The sequence below is a fragment of the Scardinius erythrophthalmus genome (genome assembly GCF_964197995.2).
Source record: "Scardinius erythrophthalmus genome assembly, chromosome: 24".
NCBI lineage: Eukaryota > Metazoa > Chordata > Actinopteri > Cypriniformes > Leuciscidae > Scardinius > Scardinius erythrophthalmus.
Genome location: NC_138244.1, coordinates 6,821,876 through 6,848,666, shown reverse-complemented (window position 1 = coordinate 6,848,666; position 26,791 = coordinate 6,821,876). Strand labels below are relative to the sequence as shown.

General features: G+C 36.7%; 3 protein-coding genes across 3 annotated transcripts; all 3 read right to left on the bottom strand.

Moving 5' to 3' along the window:
- Window positions 1-988: 988 nt before the first annotated feature.
- Window positions 989-4,400, bottom strand: LOC308684963 (N-acetylneuraminate-9-phosphate synthase-like). The gene is made up of 6 exons (XM_081356346.1): window positions 4,114-4,400; window positions 3,286-3,501; window positions 2,502-2,601; window positions 1,878-2,032; window positions 1,488-1,754; window positions 989-1,401 (listed from the first exon to the last, which is right to left on the bottom strand). Exons 1-6 carry the CDS (start codon window positions 4,243-4,245, stop codon window positions 1,213-1,215), a joined length of 1,059 nt encoding a protein of 352 aa, XP_081212472.1. The 5' UTR covers window positions 4,246-4,400; the 3' UTR covers window positions 989-1,212.
- A 3,793-nt stretch (window positions 4,401-8,193) lies between these two features.
- On the bottom strand, window positions 8,194-24,521 carry LOC308684248 (N-acylneuraminate cytidylyltransferase B-like; the record flags this gene model as incomplete). The annotated part of the gene is made up of 15 exons (XM_081355364.1): window positions 8,194-8,408; window positions 9,117-9,282; window positions 11,661-11,832; window positions 11,905-12,037; window positions 14,928-15,026; window positions 16,412-16,488; window positions 16,561-16,690; window positions 19,488-19,676; window positions 20,344-20,509; window positions 20,968-21,139; window positions 21,212-21,306; window positions 21,377-21,519; window positions 21,793-21,948; window positions 23,915-24,057; window positions 24,322-24,521. 15 exons carry the CDS (start codon window positions 24,519-24,521, stop codon window positions 8,194-8,196), a joined length of 2,256 nt encoding a protein of 751 aa, XP_081211490.1.
- On the bottom strand, window positions 15,366-16,405 carry LOC308684965 (N-acylneuraminate cytidylyltransferase B-like). The gene is made up of 2 exons (XM_081356348.1): window positions 16,317-16,405; window positions 15,366-15,851 (listed from the first exon to the last, which is right to left on the bottom strand). The coding sequence occupies exons 1-2, from the start codon at window positions 16,398-16,400 to the stop codon at window positions 15,576-15,578; spliced, it is 360 nt and encodes a 119-aa protein (XP_081212474.1). The 5' UTR covers window positions 16,401-16,405; the 3' UTR covers window positions 15,366-15,575.
- Window positions 24,522-26,791: the final 2,270 nt, after the last annotated feature.

Genomic DNA, 26,791 nt, shown 5'->3' with positions numbered 1-26,791 from the left:
TGTTTAACATTAGGCCTTCCACAACTCTCTCCCCATGTCGAATATATCGATATGTCACGCACCTATCACCTATATGGCTACGCAGTCTAATATCATAGAAGCCCCCCATCCCGCAAACCCCGTCCCGTCCCGTCCCGAATTTCAGCCAATTTCATCTGGTCACCCAAAAGTGTATACTTATAGCGTAGTAGACCTATTTTGTTTTCACCAGGGCTGCTACAACATCGCCTAAGTATCAAAACAAAATTGACACGCGGCAAAAGATAAAATATATGCTAGTAGGCCTATTATAAATTAAGTAAGGGATAATGTATAGTGAGCCAGTTGTTATAGTGAATAACAACCCCGACAGGCTGAACCAGCCTGAAGGGGTTGTTAATCACTATAACAACCGGCTCACTATACATTATCCCGCTTATTACATGGCTACCTACAAAATAAATAATAAATTGACACAAATTCTTTATTTAAAAGGAGTTTATTGATTTAAAAACGATTGTATTGCTTCCGCTAAAGAAAATAGTCCGTTCCGCGTCCATAGCAACGCGCTGTTTTGCATGGCAACGGTCTGTTATAGTTATCAAGAAATAACAGACCGCATTCTACATTGGAATTCAGCCAAGCCATGTAATAAGCAATTAGAATCGATTATTAGAAACAATAATAATTATTAAACAATCCAAGTTTGCCTGCTTGTTTTATTTGTCACTAGGGCTACATGTTAGGCTACATGTTTTTTTTTTTTTTTCTAGCAATGTTTTTGTGTTATTGCTTTATCTGGATACTCTTGTCTTCAGCTTCTATCAAGGGTTTAATGTCCACTGCCTGTGACTGTTTTAAAACACAACTCATGCTGTAACGCAGGCTATCTGGTTAAAATGATTTAACAGACATTGTGTGGTTTAAACTAATTATAGGACAAAACATCTTGCTTTTGGGAAACATAGCTTGAGAGACCAATATGAACAAAGACCCAAGAGTCAAAGTTGAGCTGAAATTAATTGAGAGAGAGACATTTTATTGGACAAAGTGTTTGTTCACAATATAGTTTGCAACATAGCAGTTGGTTACAACATAAAGCAAACTTATGACAGGACATTAGGCATTTGCAAAATCAATACAAGATGCCATATTCACATATTTCTGATGTCAAAACAATAATGCAATTAAAAAATACATTTTAATAATGACTGATAAGATGCATAGATATCATCAGTCTTTTATCATGGCATCAGTAATGATGGCATCTTCCTCCAGGTCCACAGTGATTTTCTTGCCAACCAGTTTGAAGATGTTCTCTGGTCTCATGCCGTGCGGTTCGGCCACTTTTACTGTCAGCATGTCGAGAGTTAATGTCTCACCCTTCTTCAATGGTTTCCGGGCCACCACTGACTTACCCAACTGCAAGAAAGAACATAACTATTGGTTGAATGACGTTTGATAATTTTTTGGTTTTATAATCTGTCAGAATGAGCGTTTTATCTGACCTTGCTGTGACAGGAAGCCTCACAGGGCAGCATCTGTTTGACCGGCGAACCCATTGCCATCTCAACCGTCCTGATGGCTTTCACCAGCTCCGCCAGCTCCGCCGGCTCCAGTGATGCTGCGTGGTCACTGCCTTTCCAGCTCTTATCCAGGGACACATGACGCTCCAGGACCTTTGCCCCGAGTGCCACAGCGGCCACAGACACATGGATGCCCGCCTCATGTCCAGAGTAGCCGATGGGAATGTCCGGAAACTCCTTCTGGAACTCCTGTGTAGGAAAAAGGAAACCGAAAGATTCTAAGCAAAACCGAAACTACTCAGCTAAAAATGCCTTCGTAAACAATCATTTTATGGAGTTTATGAAGATGTGAGTAAAGTGATTGTGTCTTACAGGGATCAGGCTGAGGTTGACGTGCTCTATTGGCAGTGGATAAGCACTGGTACACTGCAGGAACGTGAAATTGGGATTGTGCTGCTTGACGGTTTGGTAAACACAGCGCATGGTCTCCATAGACTGCATTCCACTAGAAATCACCATGGGACGACCTACACAAATACACCAAAACATCAGCTTCAAGACATGGCTGCTTCTGGGAGAAAATCAGGTCAAAGTTTTAGTCATAATCACATTACACACATGCCAAATTCTCTAGACTCAAAGCCAGCGACATGAAACTCCAGAAAATCCACACCAGGATTTCTAGGTTTCATTGGCTCTGCTCTCTGGCCAATCAGCACTGTCATTACCTAATGTCTCAGTGCTCCAGAATAACTGACTTCAAGTGCACAAGAGAAGCTTCTCAGATTCAGTTCTCGGTTGGGCTTGTACTTTTCTCATTTGCGAGTCACTGGATAGTGTCTGATAAATGTTGTGTAAATAGAGGAACACTGTGACCTTGGCAGTGAATCTGACAAATACATAGAACGAGTTTTCAGCAACAACACTTTAAAGTTAATGTAACGACAGCTTCTGGACTTTTCATTTGAAATGTGTGTCAGCGTAAGTGAGTTTTACCCTTTTTGGCGGTTTTCTCCAGGTAAGGGATATTGTTGGTGTCAGCTGAGGCAACTTTAAAAAACGGCACATTGATTTCATGAAGAAATTCTACAGCCATCTGGTTGAGGTAGGAAGAGGAAAAGTTATATAATGCATTTCAATATACTGGGTTTAATATGCACATATTCTCTTGATATATAATAACCCTTACGAAAAAAAGGTTTATTCAAGTGTTCCATTAGTATAATACTTCTTTTAAACTAAAAATAAGGAAGTATACTTTAAGTCTACATTTTACATACTTCTCAAAAATATACTTTATGTACTCCTCAGAAATATACTTAAAATTACACTTCAGTGTACTTGACTTATACTGAGAGGAAAGTCCAAGTATATTTGGCCTGTACTTGTAGCCTACTCAATCTTTTGATCGATATATATTTAAAATTAAGTATTCAAAGTATACTTGGCTTGTAGTTGTGTTAACCCTTTTGATCGAGTAGCCTTTTAAATATACTTTTTTGTATTAAAATATTAAACTAAGTAGTTTACTGTACTCTTACACTTAGTACACTTAAACATATACTTTCATATACTAAAAGTGGGCCAATTTAGTCATAAGCAGTATTGAAATAGTACACTTACAAGTTTACTACAAGTACACATTGATATTAGTATACTTACTTCCTAAAGTATACTTAAAAATATACTTGAACATTACTTAAGTATACTTCATAAAATGAACTTGAATTATACTTCTTTTTCGTAAGGGAAACGTTGAGACCCTCTTTCATTTGTTCACCTCATCCATCCCTGATGCAGTAAAGAAGATGCCAACTTCATTGGCGAACTGTTGCAGCTCTCTGTACTGCTGGTGACTGAACTCCAGATGGTGTTTATGAGCCCCGTAGGTCGGGCCCCAGGCGTGAGGGGACGTATAGAGACGCTCCAGAGCGAGCTTGGTGAATCTGTGTTCGATCTCGCTCTTTTGAAACTTGGCACAATCAGCTCCACAGTCCTGTGTGGAGTTAAAGTAGGAAGCAGAAGTGGATTTGGTTGACAACAAAATTTCACCATATAAGAAATCTAAAATTTAATTTAATGTAATACAATGTGTGAGTTAGGCTAGATAGCTCAGGAGCTGTATTACAGAAATGTCCCCTCTTAATTATTGACCTGATATTTGAAAAATTAATTTCTAGAGTGAAATTACCATGGTTTCTAAACAGATGGGGTTTGGGGTTCTAAATTTGGTCCGGCTCACAACACGTTTTTGTTGTTAAAAACGCTGCAAATGGTCAAACATGTCCGTCGTGTTTAAATTAAAAAACAAAGGGAAAGTAGCTCAATGGAATGGAAAACTTGCTCTGTGTGAACGGCCTCAGGATATAGCCTATCCTGTTTCCAGGTCATTTCTTCTGTTTAGAAAAAAAGTCATTAATAAAAGAAATGAAAAAAAAAACTCTTATTTTCTTAAATTTTAATTAATTTGTATTTTTTTTTCTATATGCAAACCGTGGTTTTGGGGTTTCCCTGCTAACGTTGAAATCTATACCCCCCACCCCCACCCATGAAAAGAACCGACATCAACAAGGTATCAGACTTCACATCTGATAAAGCTGTACTTTACCTTTGCCATTCGGATCATTTTTTTGGCGATTTCTAAGTCTCCCTGATGGTTCTGTCCAATCTCAGCGATGATGAAACAGGGGTTGGAGCCCCCGATTTTTCTTCCAGGACAAAGTTCAAACTCTGCAGACATCCTATAGACTAATTGTTCAACAGATTTATGATTAAGAGGTTGGAGATGTGATCACTAGCGTTCTGGCATCAAGCAAACAGGCCGAAAAGAAGGTCACACTGCCATTTAAAGAAAAGAGCTCCACCCTAACCGCTGCCAACTCCCACCCACAAAACGCATATATGCCTATATCAAATTGCCTATATATTTATACATTTATATAGATGTTAAACCGGATTAAGAAGCCAAGAATTAATTCAGATGTCGTTGAATTTTGATCACATAAGGCCATTATGTAGCCTATTTAGCAGCAACTATTTAGCAGTGCCACATCCACCAGCACCTTTACAGACCCACAGATACGGAGTCCCTATACGTGGTGGTGGTGGAAATATTTTTAGGTTGGGAGAATTTTTTTTTTTTCTCAAAATCTTTTGCGTTCCCCCGAGAAACCTTGCGTTCCCTCGCAGAGATATTTGTGTTCCCACGCAAAACCTGTTCGGACAGACACTTCCTGTTTAATGTCCAGCTGGCAGTGTTTCAGAGCTCCGTACGTTAATGGAGCGTTTCATAGTGTTTGAACTTGGACTCAAATATAAAGAAATGCGGTCAGGAATTCAGTGAAGTTAGCAATATTCACATAGGCTATTTGAACTTCCCTATTCTTGAGCTAAACGTTGTTAAAACACAAACGACAGCTATTTACAATCACAACAGACAACGAGCTACAACCCAATTCTCATCAAAACGAGCTTTATAATATTAATTTGTCTCTAAAGACGAATGAGAGACAAGTCCAAATAAGGGGCCGTCTGCAAAGTGCAAATCCCAAAACCCTTCTGCACATTTTATATTATTAAACATATTCAGTAGGCTAGCTTCACTTTGACGCCTGTCACCAGTTCACACATCACTGCTCTCCTGCTGGTTATACAACATTACTTAGTTTGATAAAAAATGCATAATGTTTATGATCATTTATTATGAAATATAAGAATAGGACAGAGGCCGCACTATGCATAACACAAACGCGTTTCGGCGTGTGCCTTCTTCAGTGTGTGTCTTTGCACACTGAAGAAGGCACACGCCGAAACGCGTTTGTGCAACGAATAAAAAACGTTTATGCATAGTGCGGCCTCTGTCCTATTCTTATGTATTATATTTTTAGGCCAGCACTCTAAAAAGTGTATTATTAAAATTGAGTGAAGCCTGCTCCTATCCTCATTAATCATTTATTATGAAATAAAATCAATAACTTACCCCTTTATAGAAAAAAAATATATTAAATAACTTCACACTGTTATACAGTGTAATGGCATACAATTCAGTAAGCAAATATAATGCAAAATCTGCGTACAGTACCAATATAATTTGTGTAAAGAATAGGCCTACTTTTTTTTTATGTGTAATTACTTCTCAAACTAAGTGTTGTAGGCCTATAACCAAAATTAGAGCAGTGATGTGTGAACTAAATTTGGTGTGCTACAGTGAAGTTATTGAATATTTTTCATAATATAAAATGTGCAAAAGCAGTGTAGTATGACCAGTGGGTCACCATTGATGTGTAAACTGAATTGGGTGGCACTACAGTTTGTAACATTGAAGTTAATGACTATTTTTGTATTTTTGACTATGAATTGATGCTGTAGTCGTTTTTTGGGTTGTATTGCACTTTGCAGACGGTCCCTTTGAACTTGTCTCTCAGCCACCTGCTCATAGAGATCAATTTAGCCTACCGGTATTATAAAAGCTTGTTTTGATGAGAATTGGGTTGTAGCTCGTTGTCTAGGTTACTGTGATTGTAAATAGTTTAGCTCAAGAATAGGGAAGTTCGAATAGCCTATGTGAATATTGCCAACTTCAACTTAGGAACGCAAATACCTTTTTGAGGGAACGCAAAGTTTCTCGGGGGAACGCAAAAGGTTTGCGAGGGAACGCAAAATATTTGGAAAAAAATTTTTTCTCCCATTCTAAAAAAATTCCCACCACCACGTCCCTTTAGGGGCTCCGTACATTTACACTTTAAGACAAAATACTACAGGCAAAAAGTTTTTTATGTTGTAAAAAAAAAAAAAAAAAACCTTTCTTAGTATTTGAAACTCAAAAGATTTTGTAGTTGCGTTATTTATTTATTTATTTATTTATTTATTTATTTATTTTTCTTTACAGAGTAGGCCTACATATCTTTAAAAGCCGTTTTCTCAAAATGAGTTTTTCTTTTGCACTGAACCATAAATACACTTCAGCAGCACTTACATACATTTTTATTCCATTTTATTTTTATTTTTATTTTTCCAGAGGGGTTTGTTCATATATCATTTGTTCAATTTTAAATTATTTTTTTTTTTTTCTCTATGGGCTGTTGACAGAATTTTCTGATTTACGAAGTGATATCAAAAGATATAAAAATACCTACTGTAAAAACCTTAAAATTTTGAACCTTGCTTTATCCAACATTCAGATTTCTGTTCTGGAAAGTATGCAAATTAGTGCAAATGAATGCACATCTGCACATTTAAACGTAACATTTCAGAAAGCTTGTATTACAAAAATGTTTTGCAATTCTTAATGCAACCAATCAACTGGGGAAGTATGAAGATATTATTAGTATAACCTACTCGAGCTGTGCACTCAATAACTGATTATGTTAAGTACATTTACATTTATGCATTTGGCAGACGCTTTTATGCAAAGCGACTTGCATTGTATTCCAAGGCACACATTTACATTTTTTATTAGATCTTGCTTTCCCCGAGAATCAAACCCATGCCACACCAACACGCCACTGTTTGAGCTACAGGAAAGCATAACAGGAAAGTATAACTCAAACAGAATGTGTTTCAACAGATTTCTAGTTCCCAGCATGCATTGCTTAAAACAGTGTTTGCCCACCCTATGACAGCAATAGTACAAATATCGAATGTTTCCCTAAATTTGAGACGATAAATCAGGTGTGTTTGATTAGAAGTAGAACATTTGCATGTCGTGTAGCCGCTGGGGACAGGGAACATAGTGTCGGCCAGGATCTGGTACACGTGGATTCCACACAGCTAAGTAAGGGGCGAGGCGGTTGTTATAACGAATCTTGAATCAGCCTGAAGGGGTTGTATTCGCTATAACAACTGCCTCGCTCTACAATATCCCGCTTATTACAGGCTACCCACCAAATAAATCAATAATTTGACACAAAATATTGATTTAAAAAGGAGTTTATTGTTTTAAAAACGATTGTATTACTTCTGCTAAAGAAAATCTGTTCCGTCTTTACGGTTAGAATCCTACATCGAAGGGCATTAACCCGCTTATACCATGGTCACTTGCCAAATAACACATTTTTAAAACATTAGTTTATATTTTAATTAGTTTTACAATCACAATCTAAAGTTTTTACAAACAATAACTTGGTTTCCCTAGTTACACCTGACGGTTTATTTAGCAACCGGAGATAATTATAGTCCGCTCGATTTATAGTCCGTATTGATACTTTGACTGCCTGTTGCTATGGTTACTCACAGCTGATGTAGCCAGCGCATTTATTTATTAATTTTGAACAGTAAACAGTCAGTTTCACCAGAACTCCTTTATAGGTGTCCTCTATCGCTTTTTAATGGACACCCTGCAGCCAATCAGAATCGAGTATGCAGCCAGACCATGGTATAATAACTAATAACTTATAAGTGACTTAAAACTATACGTCTGCACAACACTCTCCCTGATGACATTGACAGGACATTTTTACTTATCACATAGCAGAAGATTAAACATTAAACCATAAAATGATATGCAATAAGTAAATGAATGTTGAATTTTAAGAAGTTTGTAAATATATATAGAGAGAGATCAAGTAAAAAGATAAAGTAAACAACTGTTTAATTGCTCACAGTCACGCACAGGTGTTTTATTAATTCAAATTAGATTCGGTGTCATATAACACAAACTGACTGTTTAAAATAAAAACTGGAATACTCTTTAAAAATGAGCCCTGTCAATGCGATCCTGGTTCACGTGTGACGAGCTCTTCTTTTTCAGCGTCAGAATGTGCTCTGCAAACTCTCGAACGGCTCCGTGGCCGGCGGGTCTCTGACAGGTGTATTTCGCTGCGATGAGATCTGCCACAGGTGCGTCACATGGGACGCCATTCAGCCCCACCTGAGACAGGATCTCTACGTCTTCAGCTTCTGAACCTGTGAGGGAAAACATCACAGACCGCTCAATAAGAAAATATTATTCTGTATCTGGTTCCAGGTTTATTTACACTCTTCGTTTGAACGTTCCCGTGTCTTCCAGTGTAAAACACTGCAAAATGCTCTAGATCAAAGCTTTAACTGACAGCCTATTATACATAGATTATTAAAATCTAGATTATTAATTAATAAAGAGCTACAATTTATTTTAGTGATTTCACAAGTAAATATTAGCAGTTATACCATACAATACAAGGCAGAGTAAAATGCATTTAATTTTTTTTATATTATGTGTGCTTCCGTACTTTTGAATATACTCATAATGGAAATAAATTATACAGTACATCTAATATAGTGAGAGTTAAAATCTTGCCTTAAAAATAATTTATAAGTGCTGCAATATTAAAAAAAAATAAGAATTGTAGCCTATATTTGATTTCATGATAACTTTGATGAATTTTGCAACATCGACATTGAACTGAACTGAATCAACATTAAACTGAGTTGAATAATGACACTATTGCCTTTCTAGCACAATTTGAATTTGTCTCATATTTGATGAAGTCTTCCTCATTAATTCAGTTTTTTCCCTGTTTATTACTGTGAAGCTGCTTTGAAACAATCTGTATTGCATAAAGTGCTATATAAATAAATGTTACTTGACCTGTTTAAAACTGGTTTCACTGGATTTTTGAACATGACACTCACCCATGAAGGCCACTTCATTACAGCGCAGTTTCTTCTCTTTCATCAGCCGCTCCACATCAAACCCGTTCTGCTGTTCTCCAATCCTGAGGCCACATCCGGACTGCTGGGACACTTTCTCCAGGAGACCCCTGGACAGCGGCTCGTTCACGCTGGATATGAGGATCACCTGATGAAAGTTAGGAAACATGAAATCAAAATGATCCCTGTTTACTTTCTTAATATATATTCTTCTGCTTTTAACGTTGCATGCTACTGACAATAATAGATGTATGAACAAATTAAATGGTTTGTGAATGGCCATAGGTGTTGCTACACTATAAAAAGGGGAAAGTAACGGCAGCTGTGGTTGCCAGGGCCCGTATTCATAAAGATTCTAAGAATCCTCTCACAAAACTCTTAATTTAGCTTAAAAACTTTTACGTAGGAGTCTTAGCTTAAGAGCAATTCGGGACTGATCTGAGAGCAACTCTGAGTAAGGAAAAGACAAAAACTTTTATCTTAGTAAGAAGGCGGGGTTGACCCCGTTGCTATGTATGACACAATCTTTTGAAGACTGTGATTGGTTGGTTGTCCAAGAAGGGGAAAAAAGTGATTTTAAGTATAGGGTCTATTCTAAGCCTTCACTTTGAAATTACATGCGTAATTTTTCCTATTTGACCGTTCTCACACACACACATTATATATATAAATCCTTATTTTATTAACCATGCTGTTGATTTCCTAAGGTATTTGCTTGGCTTAGAATGATAAAAATTGTTCCACTCTTTCTAATTACACTGATTGTTGGCATGTCTATTTAAATGGTGGTTTGAATGTTTGTTTTAACGTATCAAACATGGAATTTTCCCAGTTGCCAAATATCGTAATGTAGTGATTACTTTCATTTCGGGCGCTATGGCATTTCTGCGCTGTGTTGGAGATATTAGCGTGTCTCTAAAAAGATCAGTCACAAACATGATCCCTGCATGATCTAATTTAAAGCGTCTTATTAACTCACTGTCATCCATTGTCTGCAACACATTTCTTCTCCTTCTTCATCTTTCTGCCATTTTCTCCTCTGCTAAAGAAACTCTTAAGCCTCTTAAAAGTCCTCGTCCGTGCTCCTAACAATTTTGACCTTAAGACCTCTTTTAAGGGTTAAGATGCTTTCTGAATTACTTTTTTCTTTACTAGGATTTTGTCTTTAAATTTAAGAGTAAACGCCCACATTTCTAAGAATTTTCTTAGAATTTTGTCACTAGGAGCTACTCTTTGCATTAAGATTCTTTATGAATACAGGCCCAGAACTTTTTTTGTGTGTGTGTGTTTGTGTGTGTGTATGGTATCCCATTTATGCATATCCCACAATTTGCATAAAATCACTCATAAAAATAGGTGGATGGAAATTATAAGATGATTTTTTTTACATCCAAAGTCTGTACATTGGACAGTATTTTAATGTAAAACTATACTTAAAATGTCCTGTTATATTTACAGTTTTTTACTATAGTAAGGGAACTTCCCACTAATAAATGATCAGGGCCCGTATTCATAAAGAATCTTAATGCAAAGAGTAGCTCCTGGTGACAAAATTCTAAGAAAATTCTTAGAAATGTGGGCGTTTACTCTTAAATTTAAAGAAAAAATCCTAGTAAAGAAAAAAGTAATTCAGAAAGCATCTTAACCCTTAAAAGAGGTCTTAAGGTCAAAATTTTTAGGAGCACGGACGAGGACTTTTAAGAGGCTTAAGAGTTTCTTTAGCAGAGGAGAAAATGGCAGAAAGACGAAGAAGGAGAAGAAATGTGTTGCAGACAATGGATGACAGTGAGTTAATAAGACGCTTTAAATTAGATCATGCAGGGATCATGTTTGTGACAGATCTTTTTAGAGACACGCTAATATCTCCAACACAGCACAGAAATGCCATAGCGCCCGAAATGAAAGTAATCACTACATTACGATATTTGGCAACTGGGAAAATTCCATGTTTGATACATTAAAACCAACATTCAAACCACCATTTAAATAGACATGCCAGCAATCAGTGTAATTAGAAAGAGTGGAACAATTTTTATCATTCTAAGCCAAGCAAATACCTTATAGGAAATCAACAGCATGGTTAATAAAATTAGGATTTATATATATAATGTGTGTGTGTGAGAACGATTACGCATGTAATTTCAAAGTGAAGGCTTAGAATAGACCCTATACTTAAAATCACTTTTTTCCCCTTCTTGGACAACCAACCAATCACAGTCTTCAAAAGATTGTGTCATACATAGCAACGGGGTCAACCCCACCTTCTTACTAAGATAAAAGTTTTTGTCTTTTCCTTACTCAGAGTTGCTCTCAGATCAGTCCCGAATTGCTCTTAAGCTAAGACTCCTACGTAAAAGTTTTTAAGCTAAATTAAGAGTTTTCTGAGAGGATTCTTAGAATCTTTATGAATACGGGCCCAGGTGTTTACCATAGTATTTTTACAGTATTATACTGCTAAAATTATTTATTTTTTTACCGTGTAAAGGTACTATGCCCCATTATTTGTCCCAGCCTACACAACTGTACCTCTATATCTTCTCTCTTTAGCATCTGTACGCCTGCCACATCTTGAGCGTTAATGGCCACAAGATCCTCTTCAGAAACCGACATGTATATCTTACTGCTCGTCAAACAGCCAGACACTTTACACAGAAACAGCCTGACCGCCGCTTTCTCCTCTCGGCCGAAGTAGCTAAACCTGCAGAACAGGGCAGCATTTATATCTGCATTATTGTGTTTTGTCACAAACAGAGTTTGATGAAATACCCACCTCAGCAGGGGCGTAGCACAAGATCCCGGGCTATATGCAGGCAGTCCTGATGGGCCCCCCATGTCCCTCAAATCCAAAGAGGAGGATGAAGGGTCTGTTGCTACTCCACTCCCTGATGTGACAGTTTCTGAAACTGAGGGCCATGTGTTTCACAATGTTAAGATCTGCTTCTACTAAATCTGACATAAATATAATGTTGACATGATATGTAGCTACCAATGAGCTACCAAGCTATGAGACTGATTAGCCTATTATTGTTCATTTTAGATATTATAGCCTATTGATTTAAAATTAAACATGTTTCAAATTAGGCTATAATAATGGTCTGTTGTGCAAACAACATCGTTAGTGTACAGTTTATTTATTTAGCCTTTACCTCAGATTACATGTATAACCAAATTATCATCTGAAAGTGTATGTTCTGCTCTTTCAATGGGTTGTCTCTGTTCATTTTTAGCACTAACAATCGCGGAGATATTCAAGCAGTTTAGCACTATATATTTCGTATTCTAGTTTGTGCTCAACATTCTTTGAAAAGAAGTCAGTTACCAATTGTTTTCCTGCATTTGGTGTTCTTTCCTTCACCTGTCTTTCCTTTTTATTTAATGAAACAAGTTCATTTACACTTTAAGACAAAACACTACAGGCAAAAAGGTTTTTATGTAGTTTAAAAAATGCATTTCTTAGTATTTGAAACTCAAAAGATTTTAAAGTTGCTTTATTTATTTACTTTTCTTTACAGAGTTTCTTTAAAAGCCGTTTTCTCTAAATGAGTTTTTCTTTTGCACTGAACCATAAATACACTTCAGCAGCACTTACATTTTTATTCCTATTTCTCCATTTCATTTTTTTTTCCAGAGGGGTTTGTTCATATATCATTTGTTCAATTTTAAACATTCTATCAATTAAAAAAAAAATTTTTTTCTCTACGGGCTGTTGACAGAATTTTCTGATTTACGAAGTGATATCAAAAGATATATAAAAATACCTACTGACCTTAGTATCAACAAAATTTTGAACCTGTCTTTATCCAACATTCACATTTCTGTTCTGGAAAGTATGCAAATTAGTGCAAATGAATGCACATCTGCACATTTAAACGTAATATTTCAGAAAGCTTGTATTACAAAAATGTTTTGCAATTCTTAATGCAATCAATCAACTGGGGAAGTATGATGAGATTATTACTTGAGCTATGCACCCAAATTCAATGACTTATTATGTTAAGTATAACTCAAACAGAATGTGTTATGTTGTGGCAAATTCATAGTTCTTTTTGGTTCAGGTCTCAAAGAAGTTTCTCAGAGTCGAGGTTCCAGGTCAGATGAATTCACTTTATTGACAAGCAACAAAGTGAGACGCCGGCTGGCCATCCGGACATCTAAAGTTACAATGGCCAGTGTTCATGTCTTATACTTTTTCTTATCGCTAGGTGCCCAATGGGCACCCTCAAATCTATCTCTTCCCCTCTGTCACCCCTGGTGACCTTGACACAGTTAGACATGTCTTCTCTATTGGTCAAACCCCACATAATGGTGCTTTGTTTCATAAAGTATTTTGACACGTTGCATGTCTGGGTATTTTTCCATTCTCTCATCTTTTTCAGACCTATTTTTTCATGCTTGTCATTTTCATTACACCATACTTAGACATGAATCAAGGAAAATTCTCCAACAGTTACAACAGATTTCTATTTCCCAGCATGCACTGCTTAAAACTCTGTAAGGAGAGTAAAAATTTAGAAATTACTTGTTATTTTTTTATATTATAGTTTTTGCACAAGATCATTAGGGGGAGATCTGTTACTTTTAGAATTTAAAAGGGTTTCTGTTTCAAATGTACCGGTAAGAGAATTGAGTTACATATTCTAAATTTAATGGTTTTAATTAAGTTTCAGTTTCTTTTGTACTTTTACTTCACAGTCCTCATAACGTCATGTGAAGGCCAAGTGTGGTAACCCATATTCAGAAATTGTTCTTTGCATTTAATCCATCCAAATGAGCGAACACACATAAGGCGCAGTGAGTAGTGAACACACACACATCCGGAACAGTGGGCCATTTTTTGCTGCAGTGTTTGTCCACCCTATGGTGACACTGCAATAGTACAAATATCGAATGTTTCCCTAAGTTTGAGACGATAAATCAGGTGTGTTTGATTAGAAGTAGAACATTTGCATGTCGTGTAGCCTCTGGGGACAGGGAACATAGTGTCGGCCAGGATCTGGTACACGTGGATTCCACACAGCTAAGTAAGGGATAATGTAGAGCGAGGCGGTTGTTATAACGAATCTTGAATCAGCCTGACGGGGTTGTATTCGCTATAACAACTGCCTCGCTCTACAATATCCCGCTTATTACAGGCTACCCACCAAATAAATCAATATTTTGACACAAAATATTGATTTAAAAAGGAGTTTATTGATTTAAAAATGATTGTATTGCTTCTGCTAAAGAAAATAGTCCGTTCCGTCTCTACGGTTAGAATCCTGCGTCAATAGCAACGCTCTGTTTTTCATGGCAACGGTGTGTTATACTTAGCAGTGGTCTGTTATCAAGAAATAACACACCGCATTCTACATTGGAATTCAACCAAGCCATGTAATAATAACTAATAACTTATAAGTGACTTATACGTCTGCACAAGACTCTCCCTGATGAGATTGACAGGACATTTTTCCTTATCACATAGCAGAAGATTAAACATTAAACCATAAAATGATATGCAATAAGTAAATGAATGCTGAATTTGAAGAAATTAGTAAATATGTAGAGAGAGAGATCAAGTAAAAAGATAAATTAGAACAACTGTTTAATTGCTCACAGTCACGCACAGGTGTTTTATTAATTCAAATTAGATCTGGTGTCATGTTAAACAAACTGACTGTTTAAAACTAAAACTGGAATACTCTTTAAAAATGAGCCCTGTCAATGCGATCCTGGTCCACGTGTGACAAGCTTTTCTTAAGTGCAGAATGTACTCTGCAAACTCTCGAACGGCTCCGTGGCCGGCGGGTCTCTGACAGGTGTATTTCGCTGCGATGAGATCTGCCACAGGTGCGTCACATGGGACGCCATTCAGCCCCACCTGAGACAGGATCTCTACGTCTTCAGCTTCTGAACCTGAGGGAAAACATCACAGACCGCTCAATAAGAAAATATTATTCTGTATCTGGTTCCAGGTTTATTTACACTCTTCGTTTGAACGTTCCCGTGTCTTCCAGTGTAAAACACTGCAAAATGCTCTAGATCAAAGCTTTAACTGACAGCCTATGATACATAGATTATTAAAATCCAGATTATTAATTAATAAAGAGCTACCATTTATTTTAGTGATTTCACAAGTAAATATTACCATAGTTATACCATACAATACAAGGCAGAGTAAAATGCATTTAATTTTTTTTATATTAGGTGTTGCATCTAATATAGTGAGAGTTAAAATATTGCCTTAAAAATCAACTATAATAAATGCTGCAATATTCAATAAAAATAAGAATTGTATATTTGATTTTATGATAACTTTGATGAATTTTGCAACATCGACATTGAACTGAACTGAATCAACATTAAACTGAGTTGAATAATGACACTATTGCCTTTCTAGCACAATTTGAATTTGTCTCATATTTGATGAAGTCTTCCTCATTAATTCAGTTTTTTTCCTGTTTATTACTGTGAAGCTGCTTTGAAACAATCTGTATTGCATAAAGTGCTATATAAATAAATGTTACTTGACCTGTTTAAAACTGGTTTCACTGGATTTTGAACATGACACTCACCCATGAAGGCCACTTCATTACAGCGCAGTTTCTTCTCTTTCATCAGCCGCTCCACATCAAACCCGTTCTGCTGTTCTCCAATCCTGAGGCCACATCCGGCCTGCTGGGACACTTTCTCCAGGAGACCCCTGGACAGCGGCTCGTTCACGCTGGATATGAGGATCACCTGATGAAAGTTAGGAAACATGAAATCAAAATGATCCCTGTTTACTTTCTTAATACATATTCTTCTGCTCTTAATGTTGCATGCTACTGACAATAATAGATGAACAAATTAAATGATTTGTGAATGGCCATAGGTGTGACAGCAGCTGTGGTTGCCAGAACTTTTTTTTTTTTTTTTTGTATGGTATCCCATTTATGCATATCCCAAAATTTGCATAACATCACTCATAAATATAGGTGGATGGAAAATCAAAGTCTGTACATTGGACAGTATTTTAATGTAAAATTATACTTAAAATGTCCTGTTATATTTACAGTTTTTTACTATAGTAAGGGAACTTCCCATTAATAAATGATCAGGTGTTTACCATAGTATTTTTACAGTATTATACTGCTAAAATGATTTCTTTTTTTACAGTGTAAAGGTACTATGCCCCATTATTTGTCCCAGCCTACACAACTGTACCTCTATATCTTCTCTCTTTAGCATCTGTACGCCTGCCACGTCTCGAGCGTTAATGGCCACAAGATCCTCTCCAGAAACCGACATGTATATCTTACTGCTCGTCAAACAGCCAGACACTTTACACAGAAACAGCCTGACCGCCGCTTTCTCCTCTCGGCCGAAGTAGCCAAACCTGCAGAACAGGGCAGCATTTATATCTGCATTATTGTGTTTTGTCACAAACAGAGTTTGATGAAATACCCACCTCAGCAGGGGCGTAGCACAAGATCCCGGGCTATATGCAGGCAGTCCTGATGGGCCCCCCATGTCCCTCAAATCCAAAGAGGAGGATGAAGGGTCTGTTGCTCCACTCCCTGATGTGACAGTTTCTGAAACTGAGGGCCATGTGTTTCACAATGTTAAGATCTGCTTCTACTAAATCTGACATAAATATAATGTTGACATGATATGTAGCTACCAATGAGCTACCAAGCTATGAGACTGATTAGCCTATTATTGTTCATTTTAGATATTATAGCCTATTGATTTAAAATTAAACATGTTTCAAATTAGGCTATAATAATGGTCTGTTGTGCAAACAACATCGTTAGTGTACAGTTTATTTATTTAGCCTTTACCTCAGATTACATGTATAACCAAATTATCATCTGAAAGTGTATGTTCTGCTCTTTCAATGGGTTGTCTCTGTTCATTTTTAGCACTAACAATCGCGGAGATATTCAAGCAGTTTAGCACTATATATTTCGTATTCTAGTTTGTGCTCAACATTCTTTGAAAAGAAGTCAGTTACCAATTGTTTTCCCGCATTTGGTGTTCTTTCCTTCACCTGTCTTTCCTTTTTATTCAATGAAACAAGTTCATTTACACTTTAAGACAAAACACTACAGGCAAAAAGGTTTTTATGTAGTTTAAAAAATGCATTTCTTAGTATTTGAAACTCAAAAGATTTTAAAGTTGCTTTATTTATTTACTTTTCTTTACAGAGTTTCTTTAAAAGCCGTTTTCTCTAAATGAGTTTTTCTTTTGCACTGAACCATAAATACACTTCAGCAGCACTTACATTTTTATTCCTATTTCTCCATTTCATTTTTTTTTCCCAGAGGGGTTTGTTCATATATCATTTGTTCAATTTTAAACATTCTATCAATTAAAAATTATTTTTTTTTCTCTACGGGCTGTTGACAGAATTTTCTGATTTACGAAGTGATATCAAAAGATATATAAAAATAGCTACTGACCTTAGTATCAACAAAATTTTGAACCTGTCTTTATCCAACATTCACATTTCTGTTCTGGAAAGTATGCAAATTAGTGCAAATGAATGCACATCTGCACATTTAAACGTAATATTTCAGAAAGCTTGTATTACAAAAATGTTTTGCAATTCTTAATGCAATCAATCAATTGGGGAAGTATGATGAGATTATTACTTGAGCTATGCACCCAAATTCAATGACTTATTATGTTAAGTATAACTCAAACAGAATGTGTTATGTTGTGGCAAATTCATAGTTCTTTTTGGTTCAGGTCTCAAAGAAGTTTCTCAGAGTCAAGGTTCCAGGTCAGATGAATTCACTTTATTGACAAGCAACAAAGTGAGAAGCCGGCTGGCCATCCGGACATCTAAAGTTACAATGGCCAGTGTTCATGTCTTATACTTTTTCTTATCGCTAGGTGCCCAATGGGCGCCCTCAAATCTATCTCTTCCCCTCTGTCACCCCTGGTGACCTTGACACAGTTAGACATGTCTTCTCTATTGGTCAAACCCCACATAATGGTGCTTTGTTTCATAAAGTATTTTGACACGTTGCATGTCTGGGTATTTTTCCATTCTCTCATCTTTTTCAGACCTATTTTTTCATGCTTGTCATTTTCATTACACCATACTTAGACATGAATCAAGGAAAATTCTCCAACAGTTACAACAGATTTCTATTTCCCAGCATGCACTGCTTAAAACTCTGTAAGGAGAGTAAAAATTTAGAAATTACTTGTTATTTTTTTATATTATAGTTTTTGCACAAGATCATTAGGGGGAGATCTGTTACTTTTAGAATTTAAAAGGGTTTCTGTTTCAAATGTACCGGTAAGAGAATTGAGTTACATATTCTAAATTTAATGGTTTTAATTAAGTTTCAGTTTCTTTTGTACTTTTACTTCACAGTCCTCATAACGTCATGTGAAGGCCAAGTGTGGTAACCCATATTCAGAAATTGTTCTTTGCATTTAATCCATCCAAATGAGCGAACACACATAAGGCGCAGTGAGTAGTGAACACACACACATCCGGAACAGTGGGCCATTTTTTGCTGCAGTGTTTGCCCACCCTATGGTGACACTGCAATAGTACAAATATCGAATGTTTCCCTAAGTTTGAGACGATAAATCAGGTGTGTTTTATTAGAAGTAGAACATTTGCATGTCGTGTAGCCGCTGGGGACAGGGAACATAGTGTCGGCCAGGATCTGGTACACGTGGATTCCACACAGCTAAGTAAGGGGTAATGTAGAGCGAGGCGGTTGTTATAACGAATCTTGAATCAGCCTGAAGGGGTTGTATTCGCTATAACAACTGCCTCGCTCTACAATATCCCGCTTATTACAGGCTACCCACCAAATAAATCAATATTTTGACACAAAATATTGATTTAAAAAGGAGTTTATTGATTTAAAAACGATTGTATTGCTTCTGCTAAAGAAAATAGTCCGTTCCGTCTCTACGGTTAGAATCCTGCGTCAATAGCAACGCTCTGTTTTCATGGCAACGGTGTGTTATACTTAGCAGTGGTCTGTTATCAAGAAATAACACACCGCATTCTACATTGGAATTCAACCAAGCCATGTAATAATAACTAATAACTTATAAGTGACTTATACGTCTGCACAAGACTCTCCCTGATGAGATTGACAGGACATTTTTCCTTATCACATAGCAGAAGATTAAACATTAAACCATAAAATGATATGCAATAAGTGAATGCTGAATTTAAAGAAATAAGTAAATATGTAGAGAGAGAGATCAAGTAAAAAGATAAATTAGAACAACTGTTTAATTGCTCACAGTCACGCACAGGTGTTTTATTAATTCAAATTAGATCCGGTGTCATGTTAAACAAACTGACTGTTTAAAACTGAAACTGGAATACTCTTTAAAAATGAGCCCTGTCAATGCGATCCTGGTCCACGTGTGACAAGCTTTTTCTTAAGTGCAGAATGTACTCGGCAAACTCTCGAACGGCTCCGTGGCCGGCGGGTCTCTGACAGGTGTATTTCGCTGCGATGAGATCTGCCACAGGTGCGTCACATGGGACGCCATTCAGCCCCACCTGAGACAGGATCTCTACGTCTTCAGCTTCTGAACCTGTGAGGGAAAACATCACAGACCGCTCAATAAGAAAATATTATTCTGTATCTGGTTCCAGGTTTATTTACACTCTTCGTTTGAACGTTCCCGTGTCTTCCAGTGTAAAACACTGCAAAATGCTCTAGATCGAAGCTTTAACTGACAGCCTGATACATAGATTATTAAAATCTAGATTATTAATTAATAAAGAGCTACCATTTATTTTAGTGATTTCACAAGTAAATATTACCATAGTTATACCATACAATACAAGGCAGAGTAAAATGCATTTAATTTTTTTTATATTATGTGTTGCATCTAATATAGTGAGAGTTAAAATATTGCCTTAAAAATCAACTATAATAAATGCTGCAATATTCAATAAAAATAAGAATTGTATATTTGATTTCATGATAACTTTGATGAATTTTGCAACATCGACATTGAACTGAACTGAATCAACATTAAACTGAGTTGAATAATGACACTATTGCCTTTCTAGCACAATTTGAATTTGTCTCATATTTGATGAAGTCTTCCTCATTAATTCAGTTTTTTCCCTGTTTATTACTGTGAAGCTGCTTTGAAACAATCTGTATTGCATATAAAGTGCTATATAAATAACTTGACCTGTTACTTGACCTGTTTAAAACTGGTTTCGCTGGATTTTGAACATGACACTCACCCATGAAGGCCACTTCATCCCAGCGCAGTTTCTTCTCTTTCATCAGCCGCTCCACATCAAACCCGTTCTGCTGTTCTCCAATCCTGAGGCCACATCCGGCCTGCTGGGACACTTTCTCCAGGAGACCCCTGGACAGCGGCTCGTTCACGCTGGATATGAGGATCACCTGATGAAAGTTAGGAAACATGAAATCAAAATGATCCCTGTTTACTTTCTTAATACATATTCTTCTGCTCTTAATGTTGCATGCTACTGACAATAATAGATATATGAACAAATTAAATGATTTGTGAATGGCCATAGGTGTGACAGCAGCTGTGGTTGCCAGAACTTTTTTTTTTTTGTGTGTGTATGGTATCCCATTTATGCATATCCCACAATTTGCATAACATCACTCATAAATATAGGTGGATGGAAAATCAAAGTCTGTACATTGGACAGTATTTTACTTAAAATGTCCTGTTATATTTACAGTTTTTTTACTATAGTAAGGGAACTTCCCATTAATAAATGATCAGGTGTTTACCATAGTATTTTTACAGTATTATACTGCTAAAATGATTTCTTTTTTTACAGTGTAAAGGTACTATGCCCCATTATTTGTCCCAGGCTACACAACTGTACCTCTATATCTTCTCTCTTTAGCATCTGTACGCCTGCCACGTCTCGAGCGTTAATGGCCACAAGATCCTCTCCAGAAACCGACATGTATATCTTACTGCTCGTCAAACAGCCAGACACTTTACACAGAAACAGCCTGACCGCCGCTTTCTCCTCTCGGCCGAAGTAGCCAAACCTGCAGAACAGGGCAGCATTTATATCTGCATTATTGTGTTTTGTCACAAACAGAGTTTGATGAAATACTCACCTCAGAACTCTCTGCTCAGCGACAGGCCAGTCGATGTCCACGTCGATATCAACGCTGTGCTCAGGCAGCATTTCATAGTAAGCGATCTTGCCCAGCTAAAACACAAGGAATCCATGACTTTTAGTCAAGGAACAGGTTTTTCACCATATTTTGATAACTACCCACCTGTTTAAGGCCGTTTTCCAGGTCCTTTCTCTTATAAAAGTAGAAAGAGCCATTTTCATAGAGTTCCCCAGGCCAGTCTTGGCGTCGAGGTCTGTGCGCCACATCAATGTTCGGAGAAGTCGGATTCTTACCCTCTAATAAACCTTCAGATGTAGTTCAAGCTTTTATTATGACTGTCACTAAACAAAAAACCTTTTCATAGAAACAGGGTTAGGGGACATAGAGATTTATAATATTATATCAAAGTATATTTAATGTGACACTTCTGGTTTTACAACATGCAGTAAAACAGTGATCATAAAGGATTGTGCATAAACATCAAATGGAAAGTCCTTATTTGCCTTATATTCATACAAAGCAAAAATCTATAATTGTCTCCTTATTGGAGTTTGTGAGATGTTTTCGTGATCCTGTACCTTTCTCATCCACCTCCACCCACCGAAACTGGTGTCTGCGCACCACTGAAAACACATAATCACACCCCTGTCCCGTGATCATCTGTAGGGCTTCTCTGATATGATGAGGATGCAGACATGGAGACGTAGCCTGAATATGACAGACGATGTCCACCTCTAAAACACAGCGACAAAACAGGTTTTAATAAGGGCAAACCCTCAAGTATTTTACATATTTTAACCATTTGTAAACACACACACAAACGCACATACAAAAGCATACAACACACACACACACACACACACACACACACAGGTCAACAACAGATCTTTTACTGCAACTTGTTCATCCATAATTGCGATGTGCAAAATGTGCCTAAACTAGAAAGACCAAATCAATCAATTTTGAAAGGTTTATAGCTTAGGGACATTTTTCTTGTCACTGGTTTTAATAAGGGCAAACCCTTAAATATTTTGCATATTTTAACTGTTTGTAATTGCTCTATATTTCAGTTCTTCCTCTTTAAGTTGCACAAATTCATGCTCCTTATGAAATATCTCAGTATTTCAAAAATGTTTCTTTATTAAATATAATTTTCTAAGCAAATTATAATTCATACTTTTTGCTTCCTAAAAATATTTAAAATTAAATATATTTATGAAAAAAAAAACGTAAAAAAAACAAAAAAAAAAACATTTTTTAATAAAGCATTTGAATATTCTTTTTCTGTTAAAATTACAAAAACTATGAATTTCTACTTGCCTCACTAACATTTTCACTGGCCCCAACACACACACACACACACACACACACACACACACACACACACACACACACACACACACACAAACGCGCACACAACATTTTAATAACTTCAACCATAAAGGTCAACAACAGATCTTTTACTCTTTAACTTGTTCATCCATAATTGTGATGTGCAAAATGTGCCTAAACTAGAAAGACCAAATAAATAAATTTTGAAAGGTTTATAGCTTAGGGACATTTTTGTTGTTGTTTCAAATTATAAAAAAAAGAAAAATGTATTGAATGATTTTTGTTTTATTAATAATTAAATTATATATTTAATAATTAAATTCATTATTAATTTAATAATTTAATAATAATATTTCAACATTTATTTAATGCTCATTTTGAGCAATTTGACCCTCCATAATTATTTTACAGTTGACATTTTTATTTCAAAATGATACAATTTGTTGTATTATACATTCTTCACACATGCATTATTTCATGTTTTTTTTTATTATTTTAAAAATCTTTATTATTCGTGGTGCTTAAGCATTACTATTACTATCTCACATGCTTCTGTTTTCTGTACAAGTTTCAGCACCTAAATCGTCTCGCACCGTTTGTCACAAATAACACTTTTTTCTTTTTTTCATGCATACATTTTATTTTTAAATGATTTGAAAATATTTATTAGCCTATTATGCATTATATATATATTATTATTATATATGGGTTATTATTTTGTAATATTTCCATGAATTAGATGTACATTTCAGACATCTTTGCTAAGTTAAATGAGTGAAATCATTCAATTTGATTTCAGTGTTTCTATTATGACATATCTTCAATTAAAATTGGGCAATTAAATATATGTAAAGAGTCATTTTACCTTTCAGACAAATCTCTTTTACTGAGATTCTGCTTTGTCTGCCACTGGTTATTCAATAATTATCAGCTAAATTGTCAAAATAAAATTTTATATAAAATAGTTGATTAAGTATTTTACATTAATGAGACTTTTAGAAAAACATAGGTTTATTTTATATAATAAGAATTATATCAAAAGTAATTTATACATTCTGTCAAAGTGTATTTAGGGGGTGCTTCTTAGGCCATCTTACCCCTCTTTTACTATTTTACATTTTGTGCTATAACAACTAAATTAGCAAACGTTTCTATTTATTACCTATAATAACACGTTGGCTGAGGCATCATTTTCCAGCAAATACTAAACTTATAATACCTAAATATGTCACAGTTTAAAAGTAAATCCACATTGTTCTTAAGGTGCATCTTCCTCCATGTTAGATGGCATTTCAAAACCTCATATGTCAGCAAGTTAGATAATTTTTTAGGCATAAAATGAAAGATGATGCTGAAGGTCTGTCTCACCGGGTCTGTCTCGGATAAACTCCTGGATGGTCTCCAGAGAGCTGGAATGATCTTTGGAAACTTCAGGACTGCGACGATGAACTTTCGCACCCCAGACTTCTGCGACACGCTCAATTTCATCATGATCTGTGGAAACCCACACACTGCCACACAACATCAGTCATTAAAATAATGAATTACTCAATTTTACTTACAAAAGACAAATTAAGACTAAAAGGCTATTTTTATCTTAGTTAAAAAACTAAATTTAGAACAAGCTAAATAAACGTGGCCAATAGCCTATGTCATTTATGTCCCAGATTAATTTTAGTTTGTTTCATACAAAATAATAAAAAGTATAATGAACACCAAAAATCATATTAAAGCCATAATATTCAAATATTTAAGAAGAGCTCAAATGTAGTTGCCTGTCAACGACTCCTGAGTCCAAGGCAGCTCTCAGCACCCATCCGATGAGAGGAACACCGGCCAGATTCTTGATGTTCTTCAGAGGGATTCCTTTACTGCCACCCCGGGCCAGAATCAGAGCCGCCCGGTGAGGGAGTCCAGAGGACGGGGAACCGACACCCGAACTCACCTGAGCCTGAGCGAACCTGTAGCTCTCCATCGCCCTGAGACGCAGTGAGGGAACTAAGCCAACGCAAGGTCATAGGACTGGTGGTGACTCCTGATCCACGGAGTTGCACTGCCATCTGCTGTTGTTGAGGCGGTATTGCATATAAAAATAAAGGATCCCCTCCTCAAGGGGGCGCCTGCATTCATAACTGGAGTGTGTGTGTGTGTGTGTGTGTGTGTGTGTGTGTGTGTGTGTGTGTGTGTGTGTGTGTGTGTGTGTGTGTGTGTGTGTGTGTGTGTGTGTGTGTGTGTGTGTGTGTGTGTGTGTGTGTGTGTGTGTGAAAAAGATTTTCTGATTTCTGATTAAATGAAAAATTGTGCCGATTAAAAGGCTACTGATGTAGCCGAAAACACTTGAGTTAAGATCAAAACATTTTCTTTTCATATTATGACTTTTACAAAACAGAGAAATATCTGACACTGATCCGAAATATTTAACACACACAGTAGCCTATAGCCTCATATAAATATACTTGATATTGATATAGGCTACTTCATACTTGATATGCAAGATTTGCAGTTGGCATTAAAATACTAGACTTACCCGAAGAGGAACACTGGCAGCTGAACTTGAGGTTTTGGGTTCTAATCCGCATTCGTAGTTTTTTTTTTTTTTTTTTTTTTTTTTTTACCGATTATGCTCATCAGTGGTTGTATATATCAAGCAGGGACACTTTGTGTCCATTATATTTTGTGATTTCACCAGAACGAATAGATATGAGGCGCCGTCTAGGGATTAAATCAAACTTCATTCACGTACAAGTGAAACCCTTGCATACACATATACTAAGTAGTCACACATAGGCCTACTACATGTATACTGCTGAATACTCAAACTAATACATATGAAATGCACAATGCTCATGCACACGCAAACTCTACACACACGAGACGCGCGGAACTCTCCGCGCACATACTCATCTGAGACACGAGCACGCACACACAAACTCTCCGCGCACATAATCATATAGACGGCGCCTCATAAATAGATCGATCTCCGCAACGTATTGAAGGTCGCGTCCGAGTGAAGACAGTGCGGTGTGCGCGAGCCACAAGAGAAAACACTGTATCCGCACTGATCTCAGCGGCAACGAGCACTTTGATCACTTGTTTTAAAAAAACACATTTCAGCGCTAGATCGTCTCTTATTTAACAAACGAACTAAATGAATGCTCTGCTGATTTACTGGAGATGTTTTATTATTGGATCATTCGTGCCGCAAGATGTTTTATAGGGGGCGGTAAAAACGTCAGGCACCAAAAGTTTCGTTCATTCGGTCTCATTACTACCGTTTACATCGGAACCGGTTCCCTATTGGAACCGGGTTTCGGTACCCCCAACACTAGTCTCCAGAGAGCTGGAATGATCTTTGGAAACTTCAGGACTGCGACGATCAACTTTCGCACCCCAGACTTCTGCGACACGCTCAATTTCATCATGATCTGTGGAAACCCACACACTGCCACACAACACCAGCCATTAAAATAATAAATAACTCAATTTTACTTACAAAAGACAAATTAAGACTAAAAGGCTATTTTTATCTAAGTTAAAAGACTACATTTAGAACAAGCTACTGTACATAAACGTGGCCGGTCCGTGTAACGCTTTGCAGTTCTTTGTTCAATTTGAAATTTAATAATCAGAAATGAGAAAACGGCCCCTTTATTCGTTTTTTCGTTTTTTCAAAAAAACGAAAATACGAGATTTCGGCTTGATTTTTCGTTTTTTGGTTCACAGGCAAAAAAACGAATAAATGACTTCAAAATTCGTTTTCCACATCTGGGCGGCCTGACACGCCCCCTTCCGCCGATTGGTCAAGCAAATCTGAGCATGTGACGTCATCAGTTGTCGCTCAGGTCTGTTCAACAAAATAATAGTCCTCTACCATGGCTACAGATTCTTAAACTGTACAGGGCAGGTCAGGTCCTATTGGGCTTTCTTCTGTGCAACTTTACACGTTTCACAGAAATCATTACATCAGAGATATTAATTATTAGTCTGCCACCAGCCTGTTTTATTTAGCTGTGTGTGGTGAAGCTGCGCTTGCAGCGCCGAGCGGGAGAGGCTCACTGACCAATGTCCAGTCAGCAGTCAGAACTTTTCTTTTAGACGCTCCGTTTTGCCACGGGATGGTGATTGCAAATACTGTAATGCCAATCGGCTGAGGGTGGGTACCGATGATGGTGAAATAGGCTACATTTTTACTGAAACTGTAATCATAGCCGCGACCCGCGAGAATGAGACAGATGATTGACAGGA